We start from the raw sequence: 11,766 nt of genomic DNA, 5'->3' as shown, positions 1-11,766 counted from the left end.
TGGTTAGTTATTTTTTTCTCATTTAATAGTTTGTACACTATTTTTCATGCCTTTGTGAAATCTGTCGATTCATTTATCAGCACTGACCAAGCCATCTTACTCCCCTGAACTTTGCCTTAGCTAACGGCGATATCTTGAACTTAATTAGAATATATAAACAGAGTATTATTATTTCATAATGTGCCCGGTAGCTTTTACCTTGGAAACGTTGAATGGGAGGGTAAGTTCACTGCATGGTTACAACAGTGACGAATATTACGTAACATGAAGGCCGGTCTATTTAAGTGATAATGCTATATACTGGTATGCCATGATAATGAATTCAGTCTTTGTTAATTGGTTACTGTGAATATGAACTTTGCCGGTAAATAATGGAAAATGTTGAACATATTTGTTTAGATTCGTTTGGTCCAAATATTTGAAGAATTTGCCAGAGGAAGTGCGATTATTTGCAGTTGGAGATCAGCGTAAGTTGGTTTTGGTGATTATCATCAATGAAAATGCTTGCATTTATTGACATAAAGCTCAATTAGCCAGAACTGCTGTTTCATTATGCCCGAAGAAAGCGTATATTTGAGTATTAAAGAACGTCAAATATTTTTGAGTTACTTCTTTCGTGACAACATTTTTGTTTTCCTCTTCAGTCTTTCTTCTTTTGGATCTATCGATTTTAAGTGGCTCCGGTCTGGGTTTTTTTTTGAAAGTGTTTGTGGGACCCATATTTAAGAGGAGCAATGGTGATCTCAAAAAATAATACCAAGGTTTCTCTAGACCACTTCGAATCATTTTCTCACATCTGTAGAAGATCCTATCCCGGCGATACATTTTGAGCGAAGCAAAAGCTCCATCAATAAAGGAAAAAATAGTCAGACGTGCAGAAATGTGTTTATAAAATTAGCTGGAATCTAGGTTATTTGCACTTTTAATGTGAAATATGACTTCTTCTTCCTTGCATGGGAGAAAGCTATGGTTCGCATGCAAATGCAAAAAAATACAGCAATGGTTTTCCTGTAAATGTGATTTCTATTTTGTGTGTTTCTCTGTAGAAGCCTCTCGCTCCATATTTGCATTTCAGATGAATTGGTATGTGTCAAGGTTTGAACGGGTTTCCATTGGATGAAGGGGCTTGTGATTTTGTTGTATGGCTGAATGTCTGTTTACCTATTGGATGCCCTCCGGGTATACAGTATTTTTGACAGCTTTACTCAATTGGGATGTGATGTTGCCGCCAGTGAACATCTGTTTCTAGGTGACTGACATGAATTGACTTTAGGAATGACCATAGAACGAGGCGCGATAAAATCCACCAAAACGTGATATCCCAGTACAATAAAGTTACATTCGATTTGAGAACGACTTCCTTAAACCGAGTGTTTGACAACAGATTAAACCGGTATATGTTACGGTATTGCCATGTTTTGTTAAATTCAGATATTCGTACACACGAGATGTTGGTGTCACAGTTGGTGCATTATATTCAGCTCTTATCCTAGATTACGTATCTCAGTAGGCTATTTATACTGTGTGCCGCCAATTAGCCGGTAATTTGCATAATATGCTAAAATGTGGCATTAATTTCGCTGAAGGAATATTTTTACTGACCAATTCTTGAACTACATAGACATAGACGCTTGACACACTGACGGGAGCTTTGCATCGTTTTTTTCTCCAGAAATATTTTTCCGACTCCGTTGACGTACTACTGAGGTGCTGTCACATGATTCAAATCTCACCATGAGTCGCAGTGAAAACGAAATTGACGTGAAAATAACTGCTCCAAGCAGTGCAAATCTGGATATGGTAGACAGAGACCCAACAAACATGAACGAGTTTGTCAAGGTATGTATTGTGGCCTTTTCAGCAGTGTTCCTTTCCATTGTGCCTGTCAATTTTGCTGAGGCAATGTACGTTTGAGCAAATGTCGAATGTAAACCCCCCCCCCCCTAGACACAAAAACAAAACAAACAGTAATTAGCATTTTTGGAAATTCTAGAGCTTCCCACGACATGACTTGAGCGTAGGCAACCCACTTTTGGGCATACTGTCCCAAATACCGCAACTAAACCATCTCAGCAATCAAAATAGTTCAGAAATAACTGCTGGTACCCTGGCTATTGGTGCATAGTATGTGCAGTGCTAATGGAATATTAAGCTGTGAAGGGAAATGAATCAATGATGCAACGGTGCATTTGTTTTTATCATTTTCACATAGGGTCTATTGTTCCATAAGAATTAATCTTTACGCAGGGTTTTTCTTTATTAACACTGAAATACTAAATGTCACTGAAGTGGCTGCAAACGCGATGCACCATACTTAGGGGAGCGATCAAGTGCGGTCCTAGACCCTTATTTCAATAACGTAATTTCTCACAATTCTGATTTTTGAAGAAGTATGAATTAATCATAATGTGCATGAACATCAAATTTAGAATGTCATCAAGTTGCCTTATTGCAAGTAGTTTCAATTTTTAATTTGGTGTCTTCTCTCAGACATGGATGTGGTGAATAAATTACAAGGGTGTAGTGAGGAAGAGGGACATATGCTTGATTTATTGAAGCAAAAATTAATATTAATTTGTGCAATGAATTAGGCCAAAACGTATATATTTCATTTTTCGACAACATTCTCATTTTGTTCCAAGCATAAATATTACGTAGATAAATTCCTTTACTTCAACAACCGTCAATTTACCCCTTTCCACTTCTTTGCCACGCACGTGTATCAGTTCGACATAAAGAGCACAAATATAATCCAAATTTCAATTACTCAGTTTAGGTTGTTGCGTAGTCTTAATTTGTAGGTAGAACCAAAGGTGCCCTATATACTTGCAAAATAACCTTGGCTGTAGTAAGGTACACTACACAGGTACAAACACGGATAGCTTACCATTTGAGTTTACAGATACTATCGACATGAGATTACTTTTGCCACCCAGCAATAAACCTTACCATTTCTTGTAATAAATTATATCTGTGATACCGTTTTACCGTGATCTTTATTGATCTAATAAGGGAACCAAAGCGGGTGTTATTCTAAAGTGTGGTCATACTATATTTATGGATTCAGTTATTGTATTAGAATATCGTGAAGTAATGCAGCGAATGAATATTAAATGCTCAATTTCATACGACCTGCGAGCCAGGATAATTATTCCTCGATGACTTAATTAAAGGCCCGATAGCTGCTTCTTTTTTGCATTATTTCTGTGATTTTACTTCCAAACTAAAACAAGTTCATGGGAATGCACTCATAAACTTTCAACTGGGACTACATGTGCAATTTTGAGCAAGATAAATAAATGTCTGCCCAAACATAAAATAGCGCCTTCATGCAAATAAAGCAAAAACAAAGTACAAAGTGCATATATGCATTGAACACGATTGAAACTAATTTGGGATAATTGGATGGTGAAGTAATGTCTTTAAAATCTACATATGTAAGCTCATCTGCTTTTCTTTTTACATTACACACTTGTTCTATGAGTAATTTGTAATATTGAGACATTCAGCTATAGACGCCTAACATTTTTGAGAAATTTGAAAAAATATGAAGATCCAATTATCCCAAATTAGTTCCAATCGTGTTATTGGAATCTTCACAGAAACAACACAGTAGTCCAAAATGTAATGCATAGTGCAGAATGTTCTCCACTGGGACACCATATGCTATGTTTTCTTTGTAATATTACCAATTTTTAAAAATGGCGGGAAATCAAAATAACGGTTGAACTTTAAATTTGCTCGTCCAATTTTTCAGTGGTAAAAGACTATATCCTTTAAATTTGTGGAATTTAAAGAAAACCAGAGAAAAAAGAAAGCCTTTTTTCAGGTCCACAAATTTCAAGAATTACAGCTACATGGGTTTTAATTACAGGTTCGCGGTTGAGTAGATAAGCTTTCATTAGAATATGTCAGATATATTTTACATACTGCCCATACATAATGGTTACGTCATACGGATTAACTTACAACGTTTAACCAAAAAATAAATTACTGGTATATACATTTCTATTAATCTCCACTATATTATTTTCGATTCAAAATAGTAAGAACGAGCGACCTTTCTCTTTTCTGTCAGCTCGATGTGTGACAGAAATACCGAAACAAATTAAAACAATAAGCAGCGTCAGAGGTCAACCTTTCTTCATCAATACGATCTGTATTTGAATTAGGGTACATCAAAAGGAATAAATACATACAACATGTCAAAGAGTAGGCAGTTGAAAAGATTGGAATTGCAAATACACACCAGCTGGTGTCGTACGCGTGTTCACTTTGTAGAGTACAGATTGTTGGCCTTTTACATGCACATAGTATTCAACATTTTTAATAGCTATAACAGTGACGCACATCTGTTGTAATGCAGTACGAACGTGAATATTTCGTTCTCGACTCATAAAATTATGTTGTAGTATTTAGAATTAGTGCGATGAATTAAGCGATACCAACGTAGAAAAAGAAAAAATACCCGGAACGGACATGAGTGAATTAGTGAACCAGAATAGGCATGGATGCAGTCGTTAGGGAATACATATTATTGCACAAATAAATTGCGACGCACAGATGTTTAAAGTTTTTTGGTAAGTAAGGGCGGTAGGAAGTCAAAAGTTAACAGACGAGACTGAACCGAGAACTGTACTTGGACTTTCCGCTCGACCGAGAAGGAATACTTGATAAAACAAAGTTAAGTCGTTACGCAGACAGCTGGAATACGTTTTTATATTATTCCATTATTTGTTATGATAGCATTTGTTTTTCTTTATGTTTTTTGTCAAACATGCGTTGTATCGAAATATATATAGCCCTGATATGAATAGTTTTGCATGTTTGTAAATATCAGCTCTTTGTTTCGTTTTCGTTCTTTTGAAATCAAAACTAAATTTCATATATGATACGTTACGTCGTCTTCATTCATGGAATTATTGTATCACATCAACATTTGCCAAAGAGAATGATTATTGATTTGTTTACTTCTGATTTACATATAGGTGTCTTTTGAGGAAGTGTTCGCGGAACCTGTGGGAATGCATAGCTTTGGTGGCATCTGGAAGTGGGCATTCATTACTTTTACCGGTGTGAAGTTTTGGTGTTACCGACTGACCACTCTTATCTGTGGCATTCCTTGTGCCATTTTCTGGGGTGAGTGCAACAGCAACAATAATACGTAATTTTTGCACTCTATTTATTCCCACATTTAAAGATGGAAACTTGTAAACAAAAAAATGCGCATCATTAATTCACAGTACGTAGGCCAAAGGGAATACTAATATGATTCTGGTTACCCTACACTCCTTAACTTTTCCCACCGACCCAAGATGTCTTAAAAACTTACGCATGTGCCGAAGTAAAAATCAATCCATGAAAATCATGAAAGTAATGATCCACGACACCTTCTATATCAATTACTTTAGTCATTGTTGTACAATCGTAACAAGCACCGCTGACGTCAGCTACTCTTTAACACGTGTACTCGATTTTATTCAGCAAACACACTTACAGAGGGGAAGGTTGTTTGTTGGCTGCTTTTAATTGCAAAAATACTTTTGAACAAATTAAAACGGAACATTCTGTTTTCTCATTGTTAAATCTGCTTAGGATGTGTTGAAAGAGCGCTAACTAGTAATGTTGCTTGGCCGCCGAGCAGGGCTGTGGTTGAAAGTACAGCAGACAGATGTCAATGTTAGCTTGGAATACGGAGAACTTAGATTAAATACCACCAGCTGTGAGCGACTGCAAAAAGTGAAAGAATTACAAAAAATGAGCCTTAGAAGAAAGCTACTGAGAAAATCACAAACTCATATCAAGTCTTTTAATTATCTGATTTATTGTGCAATAGTTGGCCACAATTTTGGAAAAAGACTCAGCATTGATTGATACCATTCATCAGAATATATCTGATCTCGAGCGGCTGAAGCTGTTTCTTTTGAGACGTTAGTAATATTATTTATATGTACCTGATCTATCTAATATGAGTGCATCAAAATTATCTACTAATATGTGGAATATTGCCATCGATAAATAGTTCAGTTAAGTCCTCAAAGAGAAATTGTGAGCAGTCGGTTCAATACTGATGGCATTTTAACTCACAGTTATTTCGTGATAAAACAACTCAAGTATCCAATTAACACGATTGGAAATAATTTGGGATAATTGGATGGTGAAGTAATGACGATTTAATCTAAAAATGTTATCTCATCTGCTTTTCATTTTACATTACACACTTGTTTTATAAGTAATTTGCGATATTGCAACATTCAGGTATATGACACACAACACTTTTGAGAAATTTGCAAAATATTAAAATTCAATTATCCCAAATTAGTTCCATTCGAGTAAATTGAAAACATGTTGTGAAGGAAGTACTTGTCACTGCAGAATTACAAAATAAAAACAGCTACAAAATAAATAGAATCTTACCTACGCCAAGTAAAGCAATATGTGTGTTTACATGTCTCCGAAAATTAGGGTAGGTATGTCGGAGGAATTTACAAAAAATTTCTTGCTGTGGGCTGAGAGTCAAAAAATACTCTTAAATTTAGAGAATATTTTTTTAAAATGGGGTCTTTTTAGGTTCGGTTGGGTTAACGGAAACACGGTCATTATAGTAAATCTGGTGTCAACACGATTAGAACTAATTTGGGATAATTGGACAGTGTATTAATGTTGGTTTTATCTGCTGTTCTTTTGTGCAATACACTTGTTTTTATAGGTAATATTGCAATTTAAAGCTATATATTGTACTTAAATTTTTTGATAAATCTGAACAGTTAAAAGATCCAATTCTCCCAAATTAGCTGCAATTCTGTTTGCCATAAACAAAGATTTATCATCCATCAAATCGGTTAAGACCTACACTTACCTTGGACCCAATGACAATTGAATCAAAACACAGTTACACAATGACAAATTTGGCTGAAAAAGTTGGACAATCTTTATATAGTTTAAGTACGATTTTATTGCACAGCAATAAGATAAACTCATTCTAGACTTATTTAATGTTTTCTTTAAACCATATTTAGTTCGGATAATAATGACGATGGGCTATCTTGAAACTCGATAGGTCAACTTGATGCCCTGATGCTTGTTCTTAAGACAACGAATACACTTTGATAGTTCAGTACAGTTCTCATACTTTTTGATACGGAACGATTTGCGTACACTCGTCGGGTGGTTGTATCAGATACAACTACCCGACGAGTGTAGCCAGCCTTTGCTGACTGTACAAAACAAGTGTGCGGTGGGAATATAAAGTGGTTTATACTGGTAAAAACAGTAATTTATCTAGCTCTGCTTCGGTATCGAGCACTCTACTCCACGTGATCTTGAAATCACAAGCTTATATATATATATATATATATATATATATATATATATATATATATATATATATATATATATATATATATATATATATATATATATATATATATATATATATATATATATATATGTATGTATGTATTGACGTATAAGTTTGTACATTTCTATATTCTACACATAAAATTATAAACATACTAACACACTAACTCGCCAAAAGATAACACACAGAACGTAACAAACATAGTACTTGCACTAAATTGCCTAGAGAGATTAAATCATTTGATTATATCACATGATATTAATTTTTATTGCAGGTATTGAGTTCGCCTGTTTGACATTCTGGCATGTGTGGTATGTGGTACCGTGCACCAAGGCCTGGCTAATTGTTATCCAATGGTTCCAAAAACTTTGGCAAATTTTGATTGGTTGCTTCCTAGATCCGCTATTTGAATCTATAGGCAGAGTATTCTCCAACATAAAAGTGTTGGTCAGAAAAGAGTGACGAAACTGGAACACCAGAAAAGTCTCAACAGCCTCTTATATATTTAGTTATGTGGGGTTTTTTTTATTTGAACTCAGACATTTTTTGTTTGTGTTCGCTTATTCATTCATGTATTGTGATATAGGGTGAAAGGAAAATAGAAAAGAAAGGTCGTATATATGTGATTTGCAACATTCAAGACTTTGTGTGGCTACAAACTGATGTCGTGAACTTAACAGAGCACTCAGGGAAACTAGATCAGAAATTACGTTGTAAAACGGGTTATAAAAAATTATGTAGGGTAAAGATGTTTGAACAGGCGCGGGAACTTTAGGATCTTTACAAGAAATGACGGTAAAGAAGGTTAGCATGGTCGGTATGAGCTCCCTACTCTGGCATCTACTCAAAATCTAGTATAAACTATCTTACGGCCCCATGTCTGTTCATAGCAATGAATTAGATTTCCATCGTACCTGTAATTAAAGAAATTTAGTGCAGAAATTCAAAAGATAATAGTAATGTAAAAGTTAATTCTCACTATTAAGGCCTTGCTTTACACTGTCGTGTCCACTAGGTACCTGCAGATGCTATAGCTTAACTGTACAGAACGACATTTTATGTCACTAATGGTAGGATGTGATGTATTTAGGACTTTGCTGTCACATTTTATGTCACTAATGTTAGGATGTGATGTATTTAGGACTTTGCTGTCACATTTTATGTCACTGATATTAGGATGTATTGTGTTTAGGACTTTGCTGTCACATTTTATGTCACTAATGTTAGGATGTGATGTATTTAGGACTTTGCTGTCACATTTTATGTCACTAATATTAGGATGTGTTGTATTTAGGACTTTGCTGTCACATTTTATGTCACTAATGTTAGGATGTGTTGTATTTAGGACTTTGCTGTCACATTTTATGTCACTAATGTTAGGATGTGTTGTATTTAGGACTTTGCTGTCACATTTATGTCACTAATGTTAGGATGTGTTGTATTTAGGACTTTGTTGTCACATTTTATGTCACTAATGTTAGGATGTGTTGTATTTAGGACTTTGCTGTCACATTTTATGTCACTGATATTAGGATGTATTGTGTTTAGGACTTTGCTGTCACATTTTATGTCACTAATGTTAGGATGTGATGTATTTAGGACTTTGCTGTCACATTTTATGTCACTGATATTAGGATGTATTGTGTTTAGGACTTTGCTGTCACATTTTATGTCACTAATGTTAGGATGTGATGTATTTAGGACTTTGCTGTCACATTTTATGTCACTAATATTAGGATGTGTTGTATTTAGGACTTTGTTGTCACATTTTATGTCACTAATGTTAGGATGTGTTGTATTTAGGACTTTGTTGTCACATTTTATGTCACTAATGTTAGGATGTGTTGTATTTAGGACTTTGCTGTCACATTTTATGTCACTAATGTTAGGATGTGTTGTATTTAGGACTTTGTTGTCACATTTTATGTCACTAATGTTAGGATGTGTTGTATTTAGGACTTTGCTGTCACATTTATGTCACTAATGTTAGGATGTGTTGTATTTAGGACTTTGTTGTCACATTTTATGTCACTAATGTTAGGATGTGTTGTATTTAGGACTTTGCTGTCACATTTTATGTCACTGATATTAGGATGTATTGTGTTTAGGACTTTGCTGTCACATTTTATGTCAGTAATGTTAGGATGTGTTGTATTTAGGACTTTGCTGTCACATTTTATGTCACTGATATTAGGATGTATTGTGTTTAGGACTTTGCTGTCACATTTTATGTCACTAATGTTAGGATGTGATGTATTTAGGACTTTGCTGTCACATTTTATGTCACTGATATTAGGATGTATTGTGTTTAGGACTTTGCTGTCACATTTTATGTCACTAATGTTAGGATGTGTTGTATTTAGGACTTTGCTGTCACATTTTATGTCACTAATATTAGGATGTGTTGTATTTAGGACTTTGCTGTCACATTTTATGTCACTAATGTTAGGATGTGTTGTATTTAGGACTTTGTTGTCACATTTTATGTCACTAATGTTAGGATGTGTTGTATTTAGGACTTTGCTGTCACATTTTATGTCACTAATGTTAGGATGTGTTGTATTTAGGACTTTGCTGTCACATTTTATGTCACTAATGTTAGGATGTGTTGTATTTAGGACTTTGCTGTCACATTTATGTCACTAATGTTAGGATGTGTTGTATTTAGGACTTTGTTGTCACATTTTATGTCACTAATGTTAGGATGTGTTGTATTTAGGACTTTGTTGTCACATTTTATGTCACTAATGTTAGGATGTGTTGTATTTAGGACTTTGCTGTCACATTTATGTTACTAATGTTAGGATGTGTTGTATTTAGGACTTTGCTGTCACATTTTATGTCACTAATGTTAGGATGTGATGTATTTAGGACTTTGCTGTCACATTTTATGTCACTAATGTTAGAATGTGTTGTATTTAGGACTTTGTTGTCACATTTTATGTCACTAATGTTAGGATGTGTTGTATTTAGGACTTTGCTGTCACAAGTTCGAGGTCCTTATAATCTTACTCTAATAAAAAATGTTTTTTGCATATAATGTTATAGTGTTTGGTATAATAGAGCTGTTCCTTGGAATACCTCATTTTTATTCATTTATACTTTCCCTTCCTTCCGTTCAAATTACTTTGCCCATCATGTAGTACTTGTTTGTACAATTTCCCTTGAAAATGTGGTTATGTGAAATTAATTTTGTCTACCTTTTCATTTCTCAAACTAACCAGAAGAAAGAGGCTATTACTATGACAAGAATTACATTTTTGTTCACATGTTAGATCATCACTGCATGTCCAGTGACACAAAAACTAAGAGGATAAAGACTGCGAAAGTGTATTCAATTTAATTATCACTTCATCTGTATTAGCTGGTAAGTGCCGCATGACAAGAATAAATGACAAGAAAAATTACAATGTCTAAACTCATATTGCCTTTATCAAAATGCCCTTTACAAATCTGTGCCAAACTGATACTTTAATGATAATAAGACATATTTTTCAGAGCCCCGTCCTAGTGCAAAACTTTAATATATCAGACATACATAAATCTGAGATATCTGTATGATTAAAATTTTTCGGCGTGCCCTTCGGGCGCATTTCTTTAAAATATCAAACAATATTTTAACGATATTTTTCAGCATGCCCTTCAGCTGCCTGACTTTCATACAACATATATATATATATATATATATATATATATATATATATATATATATATATATATATATATATATATATATATATATATATATATATATATATATATATATATATATATATATATATATATATATATATATATATATATATATATATCTCTGTTTTACCTGTGGTGGCGCTGCAAAGATTTGGCCTCGTGTGAACCGTTCGGTTTTTGTCGGGGATGGGGTCAGATCACAACATTAATCAAACGAGCTACATCATGGATTCCCTTGACTCTTCTTTTTCAAAAATTGTTTTATGTGACTAGATTTTTACATATAATTGTGGTATACATCTTTTCTAAATCACTAACTAGCTCTTTGTTTGCTCACTTTCGCACAGGTTCACACAAATCGCTCTGTAGCGTTAGCGATGCAGGTATAAAATGAACGTCTTGGCTATTGATTTCAGTTTACACCCTCTGGCGATGCGATGAACCTTTGAATTCGATAAAGGAGTTGTCAGGATGACAGCCCACATTTCTCCATCAATGATTTGGCATGTTTTGTTTTTTGTTTTTCTGAAAATGTTTTATCTTGCATCAATTTTCCTAAATTCCTCACTTTCCTTCAGCTTCCACTTATATGAATACCTCTCACAAAAGCAGCAATACTGAGAAACTAATCCGTTGTGGATTTCGCGGTCTTTCCCTTTTCCCTTTAACCTTTAACTATTTCAAAGATGAAAAATTCCATCCTTTGATTAAAT

At 34.3% G+C, this 11,766-nt stretch overlaps 1 protein-coding gene across 1 annotated transcript; it reads left to right on the top strand.

The window, feature by feature from the left end:
- The first annotated feature begins 316 nt into the window (after positions 1-316).
- Positions 317-8,120, top strand: LOC139138119 (caveolin-3-like). Its single transcript, XM_070706341.1, has 4 exons — positions 317-467; positions 1,673-1,839; positions 4,989-5,139; positions 7,635-8,120. The coding sequence occupies exons 2-4, from the start codon at positions 1,735-1,737 to the stop codon at positions 7,820-7,822; spliced, it is 444 nt and encodes a 147-aa protein (XP_070562442.1). The 5' UTR covers positions 317-467; positions 1,673-1,734; the 3' UTR covers positions 7,823-8,120.
- The last annotated feature ends 3,646 nt before the right edge of the window (positions 8,121-11,766 follow it).

The sequence above is a fragment of the Ptychodera flava genome, chromosome 8 (genome assembly GCF_041260155.1).
Source record: "Ptychodera flava strain L36383 chromosome 8, AS_Pfla_20210202, whole genome shotgun sequence".
Lineage (NCBI taxonomy): Eukaryota > Metazoa > Hemichordata > Enteropneusta > Ptychoderidae > Ptychodera > Ptychodera flava.
The sequence above is the reverse complement of the archived record's forward strand: the minus strand, read 5'-3'. Positions and strand labels throughout refer to the sequence as shown.

Excerpts from the sequence above, each read along its gene's own strand:
- LOC139138119 (XM_070706341.1), top strand. The coding sequence starts at position 1,735 with ATGAGTCGCAGTGAAAACGAAATTGACGTGAAAATAACTGCTCCAAGC. Across the intron at positions 1,840-4,988 it reads ACATGAACGAGTTTGTCAAG|GTGTCTTTTGAGGAAGTGTT; the intron begins GTATGTATTGTG and ends ATTTACATATAG. Across the intron at positions 5,140-7,634 it reads TCCTTGTGCCATTTTCTGGG|GTATTGAGTTCGCCTGTTTG; the intron begins GTGAGTGCAACA and ends TTTTTATTGCAG.